This window comes from Fusarium oxysporum, chromosome 11, assembly GCF_000149955.1.
Source record: "Fusarium oxysporum f. sp. lycopersici 4287 chromosome 11, whole genome shotgun sequence".
Taxonomy (NCBI): Eukaryota; Fungi; Ascomycota; class Sordariomycetes; order Hypocreales; family Nectriaceae; genus Fusarium; species Fusarium oxysporum.
In genome coordinates, this window is record NC_030996.1 from 2,302,379 (window position 1) to 2,322,769 (window position 20,391).

The 20,391-nt window shown below is 46.4% G+C and overlaps 7 protein-coding genes across 8 annotated transcripts; 4 read left to right on the forward strand and 3 right to left on the reverse strand.

Moving 5' to 3' along the window:
* Window positions 1–3,182: 3,182 nt before the first annotated feature.
* On the reverse strand, window positions 3,183–4,273 carry FOXG_10238 (uncharacterized protein). The gene is made up of 2 exons (XM_018389481.1): window positions 3,640–4,273; window positions 3,183–3,583 (listed from the first exon to the last, which is right to left on the reverse strand). Exons 1-2 carry the CDS (start codon window positions 4,194–4,196, stop codon window positions 3,307–3,309), a joined length of 834 nt encoding a protein of 277 aa, XP_018247765.1. The 5' UTR covers window positions 4,197–4,273; the 3' UTR covers window positions 3,183–3,306.
* A 296-nt stretch (window positions 4,274–4,569) lies between these two features.
* FOXG_10239 (uncharacterized protein) lies at window positions 4,570–5,858 on the forward strand. Its single transcript, XM_018389482.1, has 4 exons — window positions 4,570–4,902; window positions 4,973–5,065; window positions 5,123–5,306; window positions 5,362–5,858. Exons 1-4 carry the CDS (start codon window positions 4,676–4,678, stop codon window positions 5,779–5,781), a joined length of 924 nt encoding a protein of 307 aa, XP_018247766.1. The 5' UTR covers window positions 4,570–4,675; the 3' UTR covers window positions 5,782–5,858.
* Window positions 5,859–7,092: 1,234 nt separating this feature from the next.
* On the forward strand, window positions 7,093–9,154 carry FOXG_20256 (uncharacterized protein; the record flags this gene model as incomplete). Its single annotated transcript, XM_018400522.1, has 10 exons — window positions 7,093–7,279; window positions 7,345–7,418; window positions 7,465–7,746; window positions 7,802–7,907; window positions 7,965–8,195; window positions 8,243–8,413; window positions 8,470–8,553; window positions 8,601–8,671; window positions 8,722–8,858; window positions 8,912–9,154. The coding sequence occupies exons 1-10, from the start codon at window positions 7,113–7,115 to the stop codon at window positions 9,152–9,154; spliced, it is 1,566 nt and encodes a 521-aa protein (XP_018247767.1). The 5' UTR covers window positions 7,093–7,112.
* Window positions 9,155–10,882: 1,728 nt separating this feature from the next.
* Window positions 10,883–12,661, reverse strand: FOXG_10242 (uncharacterized protein; the record flags this gene model as incomplete). Its single annotated transcript, XM_018389483.1, has 5 exons — window positions 10,883–11,648; window positions 11,712–11,852; window positions 11,905–12,252; window positions 12,320–12,423; window positions 12,491–12,661. 5 exons carry the CDS (start codon window positions 12,659–12,661, stop codon window positions 10,883–10,885), a joined length of 1,530 nt encoding a protein of 509 aa, XP_018247768.1.
* A 526-nt stretch (window positions 12,662–13,187) lies between these two features.
* Window positions 13,188–15,224, forward strand: FOXG_10243 (uncharacterized protein; the record flags this gene model as incomplete). Of its 2 annotated transcripts, XM_018389485.1 has the most annotated exons (5): window positions 13,188–13,416; window positions 13,471–13,924; window positions 13,982–14,253; window positions 14,310–14,520; window positions 14,587–15,224. In XM_018389485.1, the coding sequence occupies exons 1-5, from the start codon at window positions 13,195–13,197 to the stop codon at window positions 15,222–15,224; spliced, it is 1,797 nt and encodes a 598-aa protein (XP_018247770.1). In that variant the 5' UTR covers window positions 13,188–13,194. The 2 variants fall into 2 exon arrangements, with proteins under 2 accessions (XP_018247770.1, XP_018247769.1); XM_018389484.1 differs by having other exon boundaries at window positions 13,188–13,924.
* Window positions 15,225–15,834: 610 nt separating this feature from the next.
* Window positions 15,835–17,650, reverse strand: FOXG_10244 (uncharacterized protein; the record flags this gene model as incomplete). The annotated part of the gene is made up of 4 exons (XM_018389486.1): window positions 17,534–17,650; window positions 16,955–17,457; window positions 16,772–16,903; window positions 15,835–16,716 (listed from the first exon to the last, which is right to left on the reverse strand). Exons 1-4 carry the CDS (start codon window positions 17,595–17,597, stop codon window positions 15,835–15,837), a joined length of 1,581 nt encoding a protein of 526 aa, XP_018247771.1. The 5' UTR covers window positions 17,598–17,650.
* A 489-nt stretch (window positions 17,651–18,139) lies between these two features.
* Window positions 18,140–19,464, forward strand: FOXG_10245 (uncharacterized protein; the record flags this gene model as incomplete). The annotated part of the gene is made up of 4 exons (XM_018389487.1): window positions 18,140–18,624; window positions 18,676–19,047; window positions 19,079–19,214; window positions 19,264–19,464. 4 exons carry the CDS (start codon window positions 18,140–18,142, stop codon window positions 19,462–19,464), a joined length of 1,194 nt encoding a protein of 397 aa, XP_018247772.1.
* Window positions 19,465–20,391: the final 927 nt, after the last annotated feature.

A 20,391-nucleotide genomic window follows, 5' to 3' on the forward strand; every position in this document is an offset into this window, starting at 1 on the left:
ATAGAAAAGTTAGAACTCTGCTATAGCTTAAACCTTACTTAAGGTCCTTTATTAAGAGCTCTCTTTTAAGTTAAGGTGGAATAACAGGGAAGATACAGGGATTATTAGCCAATAGGATCGTAAAACATCCACTTTCAGTGAAGGTGGGAAGATCAATAGAGGTGCAGGCGTGAAGAAACAACGGCCTGAGCAGCCTTGAGATTTGCAGGTAAGTGCGTAATGCAGTTGGACACAATTTGTGGTATATTCACTGACTATTTATCTAGCTTTTCGTTGATTTTAGCTCCAAGAAGCCGAGAAATTATGACAACCGGTCCGTGCCGGCTGTCTTGCACTTTTGTGCCCAACTCAGCTTGCTTAGTTGGCCCCGAGCCAACGGGTATATGCTTCTGAAAATGGATGGATTTTGTCCGCGGAATTCACGATTGGCTATATACTCTGTATGGACCCCACAATTCCCAAAACGGCCACATTTTGTCCACTAAATTCTGATTGGCTACAATGCTTGGGGTCGACGACAACGTGAACAACTTGGAAGACGAATATACTAATAACAAGTAATATAAACTTCTAAAGAAATAAATAGGGTAAGTCTGAAGGTCTTAATGTATACTTTTATCTAGTGCTAATAGGTTTTACATTACGTTTAGTGTTTAGTTTGAGTCGGTTAGTAAATAATGGTATTAACTTATGGAAGCTTTTGCTATAGGATGATGTCCTTAGCTCGCGCACTGCTACGGTTAGGAGGTGTTGTGTCGAAATTTGTTCTTTTGTGCTTTTTGAATGCATATGTCAACCCTGACCCCTCCGACCATTATAGATATATCCAAAGGCATCCACTTGAGGCTGGCCTTATTCTTCTGATCGGCTAGCTCAGCATAACGATCCGTTTTCTGCTATAATTAATAATGTCTTATGCATGGTAGTAACAAACAGGCAAAACCAGGATCCCGACAAAAAAATAAATCAATCTAGTCTGATAAGACGCTCAGCCAGAATGCGATTTCAGCTTCCACTATCATCACGAGACGGAATAATAATTATACCGACTGGCATACTTATTACCCCGCTATTCCAAACGCTCTGAAATCCTCCGACATCGAAATACAGATTCAAGCATAACCCGGTATTATGGCCTCCTTCGCAAGACCTGCCTCAAAGCTTATCGAATTACTAAGTGATAACTTACAGAGCCTAAGCTTAACCATAGTAGAAATAATTCTTCTTCATCTAGGCATCGCAGACATATACTCATTACACGCACCAAGCCGATCTCTGCGCTAGTTAGTAGATTACATAACAGATTCACCACATTTACTTAATATCACGAGGCAATTGCAAGCTTTTATTAACGACCTAATACGCTTCCAAAGGGAGCTTGGCAGGCATGATAGGCTTATTGCAGGAGACTTTATCTAAAACTTGTTCGAATTTAACCATTAGGAGGTCAGCTCGCTGCTTTTATATATTTAACAGGGGCCTAAATTATGACGAATGTGGTTTCAAACAGGGAAACTAGTCCGTAATAGGTTTATGTTTGCAGAATACATAGGGCGTTAAACTAAGCGGGTTAGGTATCACGTCTCTTAATGATTAAGTAATGCGTGTTAGGCTTATTGATATAAAGAAGTCTTATTGATAGCTGGTGAGCTAAGTCTTGTGGAGGTGCTAATGAATGTGGTTTATATACTAATATTGTGGAATGAGGGACGACGGTATGTAGGGATGATGCGTTCCAGGGACAACGGCGTTCTGGTGTTGGTCGTCTGTACATAAACCGCACGTGACGTAACCGCGGGATTGTAACATAAATACCAGGGTTATATTAAGTATATACTTAAGCATAAAGGATATAAAGCCTATTTAAAATAAATAATATTCCGCCATAATAAAACCCCAGGTCTATATATTATTATTAAAGCTATATATAATTCTCCTAGTATTAAAATTATAAATAAGGCCACTATGGCAGCTAGTCTAAGTATTATATCCTAGAATAAAATATACTCCCTACTTCTAATTCTAACTATAATATTTTATAAGTTTTACCCTCTTAAACCCTTTAATAATGCCCTTAGCTAATTACTTTGCTAATAGGCTAAAAAAGGTTAGATAATAAGGGATATACTTTAGCCTGATTTAATAACTTATTTCTTATAAGGAATATTATTAAATTAGCAGATTAAGCTCTCTAATTATTAACCTTAGAAATATACTACTAGGAGATTATAATTCTAATTATATCCTTAAGGGAAGTATCTATTCTGTAATATAAAAGTTAATAGCTATTAGTTAGTACTTATCTATTACTATATAGCCTGCGCCTATTTTTTATGCACTTTGTTATATATATATAAATAGCAAAGTTAGTTATGGCTGTAAAGACTGGGAAAGATTCTTATATAATAGATTAGACCGTTAGACTTATATCGAGATAGCCAAGATAGATTATGATTAATAGCCATAAGGGTTTTACTATATAATACCAGGGAACTATCGCGTCCCTATTCCTGCCGGGTACCACCTGCCTGAAACGTGGGACTATGCAGATACCCAGATCATTCCGTGGTTCCAAGAATAGGAGGGAAGTTGGATAATGAGTAACGAGTACTATGGAGAATAATCTGTGACCTCTTGTCATCAGTTTAAAGATAGTAAAAGTTGTTTCTGAGCATCAATTTCGAAAGCTTTATTGTCTTACTTTTATATAAAAGTGCAAAGTTAAATATGCTCGACAAGATATGTGCTCAAATCTCTAATCCAGGTAATCAAAGGAAGTTCAGCAAATTCGAAGAGCCTAGCCCTGTTGATAGGTTAAGCATTATGAACGTCTCTCTCGTCACGTAGTTAAAGGAAACTCGGAAATGTCGCTAGGTTGCGGAAAACTCCCTGTTACGAGGATGGTTCTTCTACTCCCTCATACACAGCCAGCCCTCACACTCATTTCGACCAAGGCCTTGAGAAACACCATCCATAGTAGACTTCCATGCAACTAAACTCCTTGTAGCATGATTTGAAGGGTTCCGAGCAAGTTTCTGAGTCTTGCGGGACTGCCGGGTCGAACGGAAGAGTATCCTTCGTGAATACGAGACTTTTAGTGCCAAAGTATCTCTGTCATATATTAACTGAAGCACCTTTGAGCACGGCCTTGCACGAAGCAGGAGTACCAATGGACAAGATCCACAAAATGGCAGATGTCATGTCTTTGCAGTTCGTGGTTAAATTATAATATGATACTAGGTAACTAGGTATATTTCACTAGTAATAGTACACCTTGTGTTCCTATGCTGCTCGCTGACCTTTATCTCAGACTAGATCCACGGGGACATACTTAGTCCAATCACCCTCAGCCGCAAGGAAATCAAGCGGCTCCATATGTTCCACTGCGCCTCCATAGGGGAGGCTGACGTAGTATCCCAAAAACCTTTGGATATCCTTAGGGAGCGTTTTGATAATCTCATATGGTACGGCTAAATACTGATTTTCTTCCTGGCGGCACCATCCTGGCGTCGTGAAAGCGCTGAGCAACAGACTAGCCTCGTTCGTGGTGTTTGGCTTCTGGCCGTAGAAGACAGACCCTAGACTGCAAATGGTGAGAATGAATTTTGAGAATATCTGAAAGTTATGAATTAAACTCACCAAAGAACAGCATCCCCTTTCTTCAACTCGATTAGAGTCTCATCAGCAGAAGTGGGATCTCGAGTGTCTTTCCACATGTTGGAGCCGATGACAGCTCGAATGGCGCCGTTATCTCTGGTGATGTCAGTCGCTGCATAGGCGATACCAAAATCGGTTTCCCGTTTGGCGGGATGAATGGTGTGATGACAATCGTCCTGGCGGCGAAGCCCCCAGCCGGAAGACCTTGGCTTAGAGAATAAGGCAGACGTAAAAGATACTTGAGGCTCAGCAGTAGAAACAGTTCTTTCGTCAGAATAGTAAATAGTGCAGGTATCAGTGAGAAGGCGTTTTGTAAGGTCGATGAAGAGGTCATTCATCAAAAGCTCGGTGGCAAAGGTTCGACTCTTGCCAATCAGACCAAAGGTTTGACCATCAGCCAGCGGTCCTATCTCATGGAGAGCGGAGTCTAGCGTTGCGGTCTTCGCTGCACCTTCAATAACGACGATGCCATCTGCTTTGAGAGTCTGAAGGACATCGTGGGCTTGAGCTGAAGCGACGAATCTCTTAACACTAGACATAGTGGCGGTAGATATGAGCAATAGACAAGAGAGGAACAAGATGGTTTTGATATATTGAATGTTTGTCGGTATTTCCCTTGTAGACCTGGTCATTCAGGCCTCTTATATTGCCGTGGTACTTAAGGTATTTAGATCCGAAAGCGATAGTTATCCACTTGTCCATCGTATTTGGCTACCCTCGGAAATGCTGTGGCAGCCCCACTGCGATAAGATCTTGAGTGACTTGGCTTTCGCAACAGATAGCATTAGTATTTCCGGGTTAGGAAGCATTAACGCTATCAGTTCTTTTGGCTCATTTCCTATACGTTTTTCTGACCTGTATGGGTATAATTAGGATACGAAAGCAGCATTGCGCATATATATCGCTTTTATCAACGCAATTGTATTATTCATTCAGAGCAAAAATTACAACAATTGTAGTCGTCTTCCATCTGCAACTAAGCTTTCTTTTATCTTACTTTATTGAGCCTTTTGACAAAATGCCTAACCCTACCCATCAGCGAAACAACCCGGAAATCACGGCGTTGCCAGCTACGGCCCCCATCGAAGAAATTGTCAGCGTGATACGCAGAGACGGAGGCATTATCATTAAGGGTTTCATCACACCAGATGAGGCAGATCGAATCCAGGCAGAGGCCGACCCTCACTATCAGAAAGTTGGCAAGTATGAGGGTACCCTGTTTCCTCCTACTGACCCGCCTCTGAGGTAAGTAACTCATATCCTGTTTAAGTGTTTATTTTTCTTTCGTGAGTGATTATTAAAATGGAGTGTCCAGTGGCTTCGCGGGAAAGTCTCCAACATTTGCCCACAAAGCTATCAACCATCCTGTCTATCGCGAGGCATCAAAGCTGTTACTGAAAGAGGAGTCGTAAGCGCGGTATTCCCTTGAAGTTTGAAGTTTTCATCTAATCAACGAGATACAAAGTTACCCTTTCCGTGACGGCAAGCGATACAAGTGCGTGTCTAACCCCGTCTTGGCCGTATCGGAAGCCTTTTCTCGCGGCCGATCTAAGGCTCAGCCCCTCCACCGGGACGACATGGCTCAACACTTTGACCATGTCGAAGGTAGCGGGGAGAGTTCTCTGCTAGGGTTGCTTGTTGCGGGCACTGTGCGTGTTGGCAGTATTACTTTCTCTTCTGATCAGCATGCTGACCTAACTGCAGAAATGTACTTTTGAGAATGGAGCCACTCAAGTCATTGTCGGCTCTCATCTCTGGCCCGAAGCAGCCATTTCTGGACCTGCCGACAGGTCCATGTGCTCGACGGCCGAGATGGAAAAGGGCGATGCTGTTATGATCATCGGTAGCGTGTGGCATGGTGCTGGAGCTAACATTACCGACGAGCGACGCAACATCTTTTCTTGTCACATGGTTCGTGGCTCATACCGGGCGGATGAAAACCAGTACTTGGCTATTCCTCTTGAGGTCATCAAGGACTACGACCCCGAGGTACAGTCATTGTTGGGTTACTCGGTTAGCCACCCAAATTGTGGCCATGTGGATATGAAAGATCCTATTGTTATGCTGGGCAGTAATGAAGATCCTTTCGGATACGGGAGCATTGAAGGGCAGGTTGTAGCCTAGACACACGGGATGCCTACATCTTTCGTGCTAGATTTAGTTTGAAATAAGATGACTACATTCTTCTATCTGTATTCCTCGAATTCTCCTCTATATCAATCAGCGCACAAACAAGGGGCAAAGGGGCATCTAGTGCAAGTTGAAGTTCCTTGTTTATTTTGTCTAGCTTTAATACCACGCTTAGGTGAAAGTTAAACAATATTTAATGCGATAAGAAAATAATTGAAAACACAATCTTATCCATTATAGTCCTTAAAACACAACAGTAGGAAATTAAATTTTATTCTCATCTCCAACACCTCTCCGTCTTACCGCAGCATTCACATCAGTCCATTGCCATATCCTGTGCAGAATCATGACCGACGCTCTTGGGCGCCGGCAAGACTTCGCTTTGAATCTCCTATCTAGGTAGACATCCTCAGAACTAGCTGCCTAGGCGATATGTATCGAGCCTCATGCAAAGGCATTCTAATTTGTTCACTCTATGGCATCGCTACCACATTCAGCTCCGTGAAAGTGACAATTCAGGCTTGCAGGCTTGCCCTCATCGCACCTTCGACGTCTTTTTCGACAAGTCTAACGCCATGTACCTAATTAGCTAAAGGATTCGAGATACGGGCTTCTTCTTACATGCATCTCTAGATCTTATACTATACATATTCTGTTCGATACGGTCCCTCCCAATCGCTTGTTTTGACAAGAAATTGGTTGCTCTCTGGGGAACATGGCATACGAGAACACGAGATAATGCAGGAGATAGTGCTACTGTTGGCTGATGGGTTTAGCAACGAATGTGGGGCAACTTCATGCGGGGTTTACTGATAAAACCAGATCTAACTATTATTCACCTAACGTTAGCCTTCGATTAACGTAGTTCAAGCTAACAAGTGAGCCTACTAGTGCTTATCTGGAAGGATTTGTCCAATCAAGAACTATGATGACTATGGACGTTATCTCTCTTGGTTCTTATCTCTTTCACATTGAGTTGATATCACCTGGAGGGCTTTCATTGATAGCACTATGATATCCTGTCTTGGATTAGTCCGATGTTCAACAACGAATCGCTCAACAATCAGGTAACCGAACCGCATTTTGTATCACTTTGAATTACTGAATGGACTTCTCATAGTGATGATGGGATACCAGATAGCTTTGGCATATCATAGAGCCTCTTTAGAAAGCTAGACGATGATAGTGATACTACAACAGCCTGCGATACAGATAAAGTTTCGCTCATGAATTCACAGAAGCTGGATAATGATAAATACTTAAGACGGTTGCCGCAGCTCCCGAGTATCTGAAAGTCATTCTATAACTCCTTCCAACCATTCATTATGGCTACTCAGATCAATCCCTCGAAAGGCCAACACCTTCCGCACACTTTTGGCCTCTGGAGCGGCATAAGCATAGGATGGCTTACCATCAATTCCTTCGGTGGAATATCCTTTATTTTGTTCATAAGTCTCTCGGCCGGTGGTCTTCCCACTCTCGTCTATGGCTAGTAAGTCTGGAAGCCCTTCCGCGCATCGTCTTCAATGCCGAAGCTGACACAAACCTGTTTTAAAGCACGGCGTCGAGTCTTTGCGTCATGTGTATCATGCTCGTCTTCGCGCAATGCTCTGCAAGATTCGCCACTGCTGGTATGTCGACCATCCACAGCTTGTCAACCGTACTGATTTTTGCCAGGCGGCGCTTATCACTACGCCGTCTTTCTCACCCCTGAAAAGTACAGGCGACAGGTTGCCTATCCTCTCGGTTGGCTGAACTATGCTGGCTGGGTCCTGACTCACGCGGCCTGCTGTGCTGTTACCGCCACCTTGTTTCTGGCACTGATCAATCTCTGTGACGCGGACTTTGACGTAACTGTTCGATGGCGTCTTTTTGTCGCATACATGATTGTCGCAATGGGCTGCTGGCTCGTGAACCTCTTTGGGCTGAGGGGAATCCCCACGCTGGAGAATATTGGCTGTGAGTACAAGTATCGCTGCTACTCTCCCATAATTCGATGTGCTGACTAGTAGAGGCTGGGCAACCGCCATTGGTTTCATTGCTTTCTCTGTATTGCTCCTTGTAAAGGCTCCAAAGGCTCCCGCGAGTTTCGTCTTTGTAGAAACGAGCAACAGGACCGGGTTCGTGTCAGATGAAAATGCGTTCGTCGTCCAGCTTGCTAATCAAGTGGTGACTAGATACTCTTCTACGGGATTCGCGGTTCTACTCGGATTGATGAATAGTTTCTCAACTCTGATGGGTCTCGATGGCCCAGCGCACCTAGCTGAGGAGATTCCACAGCCTAAGCGTTTTCTCCCCCGCATCATGATCATCGTCATCCTCAGTCAGTTTGCGATTGGTCTTGTTTGGATTCTTGTCCTTGGCTTTTCTGTCAAAGACTTAGATGCTATTGTTGCAACATCTACTGGGTGAGAGCGATAGCTTGGTCCTGCTGGATAATGCTGACGCGCTGCAGGGTCCCCGTGCTCGAAATCATTCGACTCGCTATTGGCAGCCGGGCAGCAGCAATAGTGTTCTGTTGCATTCTACTCATGAACATGATCGCATCATCTCTTGGTTCGGCCATAACGATGAGTCGTCAAGGTTATGCATTCGCCCGAGATAATGGTCTCTTTTGGAATGATAAGTATGAGTTGAACGACTTCCATCCCAACAGAATATCCACAGCTGACATTTCACAAGGCTGGTGCACTTGTCTCCTAACACAAACCTTCCTGTGTGGTCAATCAACCTCTCATGTGCGATTGTGTCTGCTATTGGTCTAATGTGAGATAGAAAGCCTTCGACGTTGAAGCTTTCCTAACGCATCCCAGTTATCTTTTTTCCCTCACCGCATTCAACGCTATTATCGGTGCGCAAGCTGTTTGCCAAATCATCAGCTTCGGTATGACCCTCGCTTCATTCTGTGTTATTCCATTCTTAATATAGCAACAGGGTTTCCCGCACTCGTCCTTCTGTTGACCAAAAGATCAATGCTCCATGCAAGTCCTCGCTGGGACTTTGGAGTTTGGTCAAATCCGGTGTACATTGTCGCTATTCTATACTCTGTCCTCGTTATCATCGTGGCATTCGTGTGTCCCTGTCCCATTCCTAATGCTCATTCTGGGGGCTAACAGTGCGCTAGATCCCGCAAACGCATCCGGTGACTGCCGACACTATGAACTATACCGTCTTGATCATGACATGCTTGGCTGTTGCAATGATTGCCGGATGGCTGTTCGAGGGTCGCAGCAAGTTCTCCCCTCTCAGGAACGTCGATATAGATTCAGATGTCCAGGTCATTGAAGGCTTGGAAGAAGATATCGAGCAATGCGACCAGGATAAGCGACAAAAGGCGCACGTCATAGCTCACGACCAAACTGCATAGTGCTGATGGAGTAACCTATACTATCGGTTGAAGTGTTGGAGTAATTCTTACTTGGCTACGGTATATTGGCCATATCAGCAATAAGCTGGCTCTTCCCAGCGTCTACAATACAGTTTTCACCTAATTCATGCAGAGTTTGAAACAGTGCTCTCTTGCGTATATCGGACACCGTTTTGCGCCTGTGTTTCCAAACTGGCAGTTATCCTAGTACATGACTAAGATGTAAGATCTGTGCTTTCCATCATTCAAGTCGTTGGTTCACGAAAGATCCCCTGAAGAATTGGTAGATAAAGAACAACTACTTACCACAATAACCTGTTTAGTTGTCTTAGTTATAGTACCTTTTATCCGCTCGTGTTAGGTCTTTTAATAGCCACTTCTTGGCTATATGATCTCCACCAACTCGTCAACATCTATCTCTTCAGTTCAGTCACAGTCATGTCTTTCCTCCGTAGCCATCGGTCCCTTCTATTATGGATGAGATTCTCCAACGCTTACCCTTCTCGTTTAATATTGCCAGTATTTAACCCACGCTCTCCAACAGCGGGCGGCGTATCATATATTGCTATCTGCCATGCAGCGCAGCAGTCGTGGCCAGGTCCCAGTGGCAAGACGAGTTGCCAAGCCAAGGACGCCCTGGGTCCGGCCAGTGGCTGGGAGGTAAAAGCGTATACGACCATATAATCTGCAGTGCAAGTGGCTCACTTAATTTCCAAGGTACAGAATTTATGCCTACGGTAAGTCTACTTCTAAAACGGACTCACATTTAGATCTTGCAAATCTTTCGTTATCCATATCCCTACAAGGTTCCCGTCTGGAAAGTGGACAGGCCTGACAAAGTATGTGTTGCAGGCTTTCTATTTTGTGGGGAAGCGTCACCTACTGTACGCCTGAAATAGCAGCTAAGCTTAAACCGGCAATCCTAAGCTCGGCTGTTGTGAGGAAGATAAGAGAATGGATCCTCGGGCTTGCCTAGATCTATCTCACAGAGACATTGATAGGGCTAGAGCCGAATCCAATAATTCCCGAGCTTGCCTTCTTCGTCGATAGCTTATGTCTTAGATATTTAATATATCACATAACACTGACTATTGATGAGAGGACCTTGAATACCTTAACTACCCTATTGCATTAAATTAGCACCTATTATTAACCCCCCTCAGACAATCTTTTGCTTAGTATTTCCAGCATACAACAATCCTCGAAATTAAGCTACCACTGCATCATGGCTGCTACCTACACCTTGTCTGCACATCTCGCGAAGGTTATCGCCGCATCATGGAGCGAAAACTGCTCGCAAATCAAGGTTCCGCCTCCAAACGCGGTTCCATCGGTCAATTTGACGGCATTTCATCCATGGGCTTCACCAGATGGAAAATACAAAGTCAGAGACAGTCCGAATAAACAACTGAAAACCACCTAAGTACAGGTGGTGTTGGTTGAATACAAAATCTTTCCCCTACGGACCGAGAAAAGTTGCTCATGGGGTATCTTTTTCGCTTTTGTGATGGTTGATGAAAGTGGAACATATTGTAATTATAAGGAGTTTAAATTGCCAAGATAATCAACGTAATGAATTTACCTCTAATCTTGGTCCTGGCATTGGATTTCTTCTCAGCTCTCTCTAGTTACTCCCATCTATGCTTTTGTTAGACATAATCGACGATGATTGCTAAAAATTCCTGTCTACTATCTCACCGTTTTCTAATCTTGTGCCCGCCCATCAGATCATTCAAGTTCAGTCTCATTCGATTCCCAGCCTTCCTTGTCCTCTTTCTCCATTCTCACCATAGTTAAGTCCATCAGTAGCGCAATGGCAGACAAACCAGCTCCAAACCACAATGCTGACCGAAACCCCAGCGCTTCCCCAGCATGACTCTTCGCTATGTTTGTCTCAATCGTGCCCGCAAAACCAAGACCTAAGCTGTTGCCGTAGAGGTTGAGCGTCCCGATCAAACTAGCAGCCGGCCCCTGCTCTTTCTTACCGACACTGCTGCTGGCAATAACTTGTGCAGCAACATATACAAAATCAGGGCAGAAGCTACCAAATACAGTTGACGGGAAAACCTGTGCCCAGTAGCTCTGTTGTTCTGGCATTGTAGCCAATAAAATAGTGGCTGTCAGCGAGGTGAGGCATCCGATGGCAAGGATCCATTGTGCCTCGAGCCGGGGAATCAGCCACGCGGCCAAAATGACGGCGCAGGATGCCCCTAGTCCATAAGGAATCCAGCCGACAGCGACGTTGAGGACGGACCATCCTCGTATCAGTTGCTGCCATGCTACCATGTACCAAAGTGTGATACCGACGGCCATGTAAATGAACAAGACGACAACCGTGAGAGCCTTGAAGCTTTTGCCGCGAAAGATGGAAGGGGGCATGATGGGTTCATCAGCCCATTTACTCTCCCAAAAGAAGAAAATGACCATCAGTACAACTGAGGTGATCACCATCGCAATAACATATGGAGTCTCCCATCCGTCTACTGGCGCTTGACTTTAAAGTTAGTTAGAAAAGTTTCATGCTGTCTCGGGGGAAGAGAGGAGGGGGAAAGCGCACTTCCAGGCCAAAGAGAATAATACAAGACCTCCCAAGCCGGTAATGATACCAATGCAATCAATTTTACCGCTTTTGTCAGCGGGCTGCTCGGAAGGTAGAACGAAGAATAGCCCAGAGAAACAAATAGCCCCAAGAGATGCCCTGGGATCCAGTTAGCGGAGTCCAAGATGCTAAAAATGTGCGTACAACATACACAGAGATAAAATGCCACTTCCATTCTGAATACTCGAGAAAGGCTCCAATCATCAGCGATCCGATGCCAGCTCCAACTGGAGGCGATGCCGCGAATATGGCCAGCGTGAAGTTGCGCACTTTGCCAGGAGGAACCATAATAGTAAGGGTAGCGACTGCATTAGGCATCAAGATACCGCCACCAACCCCAGTAAGAGCGCGGATTGCAATAAAGGAGTTATAAGTGTTACAAAATGCGTTGGCAATGGAGAAAGTGACAATGATAACGCCGCCAAGAAGAAGGAGCTTCTGATGACCATAAACAGCGCCGAGACGACCGCTGATGAGGACGAAAGCGCTCTGTGTAAGGCTGGAATAAACGAGTCAGCCTCTTTATCGAGTAGATCCCGTAGCGAAGTATTGATTAATCAACGTACGAATATGCCGCAGCCATCCAGTTGGCCTGTCCCGGACCTACAGGCTTTCCCAGAATCTTGCTAAGCTCGTAACCGCCAGCTACGGTTGAGAACATGGAGATAAACTTGGGGCCACAATGTTAGCAATGCTCCGCCACGAAATACGGGTACGGGCTATCTGGAAGGTCTTACCTGCGTCAAGTTACATATCAGAATCAGAAAAGTGATCAAATATTGTTTGATTTTGCTAGACTTGATCGTCGATGCCACGCGTAAGAGCTCTGGTAATTGCTGAGAGTCCCCAACAGCTTCAATCTGGTTGATAACAGATGAGACGCCTGCGGGCTGATTCATTGATTTCATTGTGGCTAGGAATGGGTAGCAAGCAAACCCAGTCAAATTGTCGTCGATTAAGATCTTTGGATGAGGTTTAAAATCTACTTCTGCCCATCTCTCATGCTCCTTCCTACAAGAGAACGAACATCGAAATCTGATTTAGTAGTTCTGTGGACCTATGCCCAGAAGGGCTTAATTAAGCGAGCCTAAGTTTACCTGTTACGGAAGCGGGCGGATGCCCGATAAGCAACGTACGTACATTTCTCTCCCCTCCTGATAAGCCTCTATCACTCATCAACTCTCCTTTGCATTGCGAAGAAAATCGTTGCAAATAGCCTCGGGATCATGGGCCAAAAACGGTCCAGAAGTGGTGCGTGCCTTTCATCTGACCTTGTCAACCCTTTGGTTCTACTAACTAATATGCGCCCTTTGTTCTGTTAGGGTGTTGGACATGCCGCCGGCGTCACCAAAAATGCGACGAAACGAGGCCGGAATGCTTAAACTGTCGTATACGAGGAGCTACTTGCGGTGGCTATGATATCCATCTGGATGACTTTTCTATGCATCGCAATGGCCAGATGGTATCAAAGGTCATGAGAACTGGCCCTCGTCGGCAAAACAAAGCTGTTAAGCAGCAAGGACCACGCTCAGAGGTCGGCCAACATGAAAGCAAGAGGACAGCGGACTCCGATCCTGCCGCAATATCGGTTGATGGCAATTTGATCCCGTCTGGAGAATCTCAGCTCCATCTTGACGATAGTCCCGTGGGCATAACGGACTCGGTAATAATCTCTCAATTGACCATGAATCAAGACGTCATCACGCTCACAAACCAGGCCCCGTTTGTCATGCAGCATTCCACTACAAGCCCATCTCCAAGCTCTGTCGATCGGGACCTTAATGATTCTCTTTCACCAGGGTCGGCATCGGCTGCGACTAGTGAGATGAGCAATGATGCGGGAATATCACACCAGAATAACAAAAGCTCGACGGCATGCAACACCGAGGTTTCAGATCTACAGAATCACCTCACTGTGTCTTTCGCCTCATCTAGTGCAGAGACAGAAGCCACTGTGTTGCCTGCCCATTGTGGACCAGAAGATTTCTTCGTTGATGATGCCATATCAGACTCCTGGCTGCGTCTTGAGGACAGCAACGACGAGGAAACCTCAGACATTAGAATCACTGTGGAATCGGAGACCGCAAACCGTATCTTGTCCCGGATCAGCGGCACTCCGTCTGTGCCGTCTTCAATTCCCGACCCTTTCGACGACTATCTGTTCTGCCACTGTAATATCATCGTTCCATCCAGATTCTCGATAAACTCAGCTAACAGTTCGATGACAGATATGCAGAATCTTTCTCTTTGCCTTTACCCCATGAGGCCAGATTGCAACCCGTACCGTGACATCTACGGCGACCTTGCAGTGCGTTCCCACCCGTTACGAAACACAATACTATTTGCCTCTGCATCCCATCTAGTAAACTTGGGAAGATTGCCCAAATTCGCTCTTCAACCATACCGCAAGGCCATGAGAGTGGCGTTCCGAGAGGGTATAGCCATAGAGACCGACCTCGAAGGACTCGCCGCTACAGCTCTACTGTCTGTAGTATTTGATGTACAAGAGCAACACACAAAACCCTGGAATATATACTTGATGACTAATGGAAACAGGTTATTGATACTGGCTTGGACACTTGGAGTACGAGACTTCTTGGGTGCCGTCGTCTACTTAGAAACGCCATGGACAAATCGAATGGAACCAATGGACGGTTTCTTCAATGCATGATCGTTCAATACAATTGGGCTGCTACTATGAGCCGCACACTTCTTAGGGATGTTGTGTCTCAGGAGATGCTTGACGAGATTGGAACCGTCATCCAAGGTCAGTAACTCTCACTGTCTTCACTTCAACATGTGTATCCCCCGCTGATAGCACATCTCTTCAAAGTCCCTGGACCGGATATGGAGGTTGAAAGCACGCAAGGGGCCAGAATACAGTCCCTCTGGTGGCATAATCTCCCTGATCATACTATGCACCTCATGTTCCGTGAGGTGACGGATCTCGCTGCCCAAGTCCATCAGATGAAAGCATCCCGCAATTCAGTGGACGACACTCTTAAACTTATGGCTCAAGCCGGCGAGCTCGTTCGGAGCTTGGAAAACTGGACCCCAGACGTGTCGATGGTGGATTTAGAGTACACAGATTCCGTCGAGCATTTTAACGCCATATGGCAGCTTGGATTACTTTGCTTCATCCACCACGAAATTTACACTCTCGATTCCATCGACCCTCGCATCCAGAAATACGTAGCCATGGCTATCGAACCTCTCCGGAAACTCTCATGGCTACAGGCCTGTCTTTTTCCTCTTTTCATGCTCGCGGTGCATGCTCAGACATCCGAATCTCGGTCGGCGATCGAAGATTCCCTCAGTATGATGCATACTTCGCTGGGTTTTCAGACTCCGCTTACTCTACTTCTGTCTCTTAAAAAGATTTGGAGCTACTCTGATACATACGGAGCTAGCGCCTCCAGATGGCGAGACTTGGTCAAAAACACGTCAGGGGAGTTTAATATTTTATTATAAGTTTGCAAGCACAGTCTGGAGCGCATGTGGAATAAGTGCTGATTATTTCTTATCTTCTTTCGTGGATATCATTTTACTTAGTTATCTTTCCCTCTATCTGGCTTTGCTTTAATTGGGCTATTTTACACCTAAATTCAAAGAAATACCACAGATATTAAAATAGAAATAATATATTTAATGCTGAGTTATATCACCAGTACGAGCTAGTAATATGAATCTTGAAATTAATTTCATACTACTAAGATGCCGCTGTGGTGACCATATTTGTCGTCCTCTTCATCGCTTTTCTCGTCATGCCTATCCTGAAACTGGCCACACCACTTGATTTAGGGCCTGCCGATAACGCATAGCTGTATCCTTGGCTCATGGCCTTCGCATGAGGGATGGATTCTCGAGGTGGACGGAGTTGGGCTCGTTGTCCGGAACGTGAAGCAGTGGCCGTAAGTGATGGACGGCGGAGACTATCGACGGGAATTGATAGTTTCTGGCACTCTCAAACACAAACTCTAATGATGGAGAGCTTTCAAAACTTTAAAAAATAAAAAATAAATGTATCGAGATACCAATAATAATTATAATACTAATCGAAAGCTCCCCTGCTTCATCTGCACTAAACTGCTAGCTGCTGCATATGCTGGGCTGAAAACAGCTGCTCCTTCGCCACGACCTTCTCCGGATGAAGTGCCTCAGGAGTAACATAGAAGCCAAACCCAGCAGCATTCTGCCCATGCGCATAGTTGGCGGTGATGGGGCTTATATTCAGTAGGCTCGTCGCCCATGCCTTTGTTTCGGGCTCCGCCTCTAGGACACTCATCGCCACCCCCATAGGGAACAGGTAGAGGAACGAGGGTTCCTTGCTTCGGCAATGATGATGAGTTACCCATTCAAAAACTCGACAAATCTCCATGGCAGGGTCGCGCACCGTGACAGCACCGCCGGGTCGTCGAAGCGGTTCAAACGATAAATAGTTAGTGGCTGGTTCATCGGGCATGGCAGCATCAGCACACGCTTCGATGCGCGCGCTTGCGCTCACTGGGTCGATCTTCCAGTAAAGCGCGATGAGCCACATCAGTGTAGCATTGTAGAGCATGAGCTCTGTCGCAAGTGCGAACTTGCCTAACCTCAGTCGCCCCGACTGCCTGGAAGTACCAATAGAACCAAGAGCCTCGGCTGCTCGGCCATTAAGTTGGGGTGTGTTGCCGGCGTCGGATTCAACATGGTTGCCAGAACGGGCTTGCCATTGCCATCGCCAGAGGTAGAGGGCAACAAGCTGCTTCTCAACTCTTTCCAGCAACTCTGCTCTTGAGTTTGGCCCATCGTCATCCATTGACTGGGTTGCTTCGTGGTCCTGCAGAATCCCCGGCACAACCACCAAGATGTCCAAGAGCTGGCTTTGTGGCGTCTTGAATCCTTTGTTACGCTCAAATGGGACCATCCGCCAGCGCTCCTCTTCGAGAAAGAGACGCTGTTTTCCGTATAGACCTGCAACAAGCTGGAGGTCTAATTTAATATCATAATCTTGACTTGAGGAGCTTATTTGATCTTACCAAAGTTGCCCTTGTTGCCTCGAACGCATTGAGAAAAGGCTGCGCCTGAAAGGCCTCTGGCCCACAGAGGTGCAGCAGCCTCGCAAGCCCTCGGAGATGGAACACAGCACCAGTTTGGTCGGCGTAGGATGCCTGGGTAAAGTCAGCGTCATGTAATCTTCAACCTCGGCTTCCGGTCCCCACAGCATGCATCAGCAGCACAAGAATGGGCACCAGCAAATGTTGCCCTTCCTGAACAGCGCCGCTTCCCAGTGCACCAGCCAATGTCTTCAAGCACTTTCCATACTGCACAACACCCTTGAGTTCAATGTCTGGCTTATGGTTAGATCTCCCAAAGTTGGCCTCAGAAAGCGCCTTGGTGGCATCCAGGGAGAGACTTCCAAGCTTCCCAGCAGCCGCCTGGTCAAGCCACGGGGTTCCATAGCTTCGCCAGACAAAGTTGGAGAACATGAAAGCGAAGCAAAAGTCTCCCTGGAACGCAATCAGGCTCATCTCAGGAGGTGGGGACGCTACTCGGCTCATGGTTGAGGGCGTGGCTTTGTGGCCGGAGTGCGAGGCATTTTGTAGGGACACTTCGTCTCGAGGAAAGGGGGCTGTCGAAGTATGATGCCAAAGTCGCTCCCTGTTGAACCCCAAGCATTCAAAGCCCCCTTTCGTGCAGCGAAGACAGACGGGTTTGGTTTCATCTAGGACCACCCAAGCAATCAGGATCGCCGATCGGGCGCGATTGAGCGTGATATGGAGTAACGGAGCAGATCTTACCGCACTTTACTCGGCGCTTTCTGCAGGTATTGCAACCTTTGCTACGGCCTGGAACACCCACCATGCTGGCATCAATTGGAACTCGTCGCAGTTGTTGAGTTGGCCGGTACTAGAGAGTTCCTCGGCTGCTCGCGCAATGATTCCTTTTGGGGTGACAGCCACTTATATAACTTGGGCCATGCATTGGTAGGGCTTAGCGGCGGATAAGAGCTACGGTAGCGCCGGCATTAGTGCTGACCTAGCTGAAGCCTAGTGCTGACCAATCGTATTACCCGGTCATGGATGGTCGACTCTGGCAGTTCTGGGAGTGGAGAATGTCAATGGGCGCAGGGCTGGCGGAGTAAGATCCGATCCCGAGATGGACACTGTTGGCAAGAGTGGAGAGGAGGAAGCCATTTCTAGATACAATCAGCGAGATTCAGGCATGGCTAGGTTTATAGAGCTTTAAAGGCTTCATTGTCACCGTGGTTGCGATGGTCTACGATTGGGCATTTCATGTATAAAAGGGCAGGGTCTGGTGCATCCAGGCATCTTATTCCCACCATCAACCACCGACAATATTCAGCCCTCAAACTTCTTTGACAATCCACTACTTCAATATTCAATATGCATTCCTCTCTCATGTTTCTCGCATCCCTCATGGTGCATGGCCTTGCTGTCGGCAAATCCATTTCCCCCGGCACTGCGCAGCTCACCCAACCCTACTACCCACCAAATGCCAACTGCTGGGAGTACAAAGTTCCCGTCACCATCACCTCTGAGAACGTGGTCTTTGACTTTCCGGACTGGGAAGACGACTATGCTCTCCAAGACTTCCTAACGGCTGCAACGACTCGAGACAGTGCTAGATACCCGAGCCCCATTGTCGGCACCAAGAATGAGACTGCAACTTACACCTTGGCCGCATCCTTCTGCACGCCAAAGCATTCGGGCAAGAAGACTATCATTCTTGCGACTCACGGCATCGGGCAGGCTCGGACTCACTGGAACGCTGCCCACCAGCCAGACGAGTACAACTTCGTCCAGCATGCTATCAGCAAAGGGTACTCGGTCTGGTTCTATGACCGTCTCGGCACCGGCGAGTCTGAAAAGTGGGTAACATATTTTCCATGCACAGGCTAGTAGCTGACCTCATCATGCAGAGTCTCTGGATTCACAAACCAGCTTCGCAAGCAAAAGGCCATCCTCGTTCAGCTCGCTAAGATCGTCAAGTCCGGCCAATACACAGGTACCTTTGGAAAGCCTGACAAGCTCGCCGTTATGGGCTTTTCCTTTGGATCGTTTATCACACACTTTGCCGTAGCCGAGAACCCAACCATTGCAGATGCCGCCATCTTGACGGCCATCAACTACAACACGACGGGACTGAACGCCAAAGGCTTGATTCGCTCTTTCGTACCCCGAGTGGCATCCCTACAAAACCCCCGCCGTTTCGGACTACTGAACTCTGGATATTTAACCTGGGTTGATGCCATTGCGCAGCTCAACACGCAAGTATTGCCCACTATTCAACAGTACGCCGCTGCTAACCGCAACCATCTATAGCTACTTCAAGTACCCGTACTATGATCTTCCCACAGCATCCTACTGTGAGGAATACAAGCAGGCATTTGCCATCGGAGAGTTTCTGACTATTGCTGATGGCGACTTTGACGCCAGTGGTTTCACCGGAGCTGCTCTCGTAGGCGCCCTGTTTCTTGACACAAGACCCTGAAGCTAATAGGATACAGGCCATCACTGGAGAGACGGACTACATTATCTGCGATGGGGAGTGTCGAGGCATCTTTGAGGAGCCGGCACGAACCATCTGGAAGAATGCCAAATTTGAGCCCTACTTGCACCCACACGCGAGCCATAATTTCAATTTTCACCACAATGCTACCGGCGCCTATGGGGTTATCACCGGTTTCCTCGAATCAAACGGTCTTTAAGCAGGGGGTGTACTTAGACGGTGGGATCCGTATGAGATGGACGATGATGGCGGGAGCACATGGGACTTTCAATTCTTCTTTTATCACGTAGTTTATTTTGAGGGGGTGTTTTTCTTATGAAAAATGAAAATGAAGAAAAAAATGGAAGTTGGTTGTTTCTTGGATGACTCTAATCACAATTCTCATTGCTTATTAGTAGCCCCGATAATTCGATTAGAATAGATAGCCTCTATAAAGAGATCAGGAAAACCAAGATTCCGGCGTGCAATACCCCAGAAATAAACCCAACTTTTCTAGACTATAACTTTTCTAGACTAGTTCTGCGTGTTACTCGTTCTCGTGAAAGAAAAGAAATCCGGCGGACTGAGACCTTGAATAGTAGTGCCCCCCTGCGGCTGACTATCCGTTTCCTGACGAGAATCGGCTGACTTGCTACCGGGTGATTGGCCCTAAAACGAAACATGGGTTAGGAAAGGAAGTAAGAACGAGGGAAACCTAGGTTAGAGGGTACTAACCGAATCATGGCTCCGCGCATAGCTATCATTCTGCTTGTTGCGCCCTTCAGAGGGAACTGTCGATCCGGTGGGGGTGCCTGTACTGGATGAGAACTAATAGCTGTTGCCCAGTGAAACCGTATCAGGACGTACGTGATGAATCCATATCACAATGTTTGAATATCCTCTCTCGAAGAGGAGCGAAAACTTTGAGTCGTTCAGGAAGCGAGATATCGCCGTGAAGACGGATTAAGTAGTTGATATTTCAATTGCATGCTAGTCTTTACTTCACCATGAATATATAGAAGGAATTCCAACATGAATAGATGAGTCTGAAGGGCCTCTAGGTTTACGTCCTGCTGAATCTCAGTACCCAATGTCTATCGTATGCGAGCTGCCGCGGCAAACATTAAGTCAAGTCCTGCCTCATGCC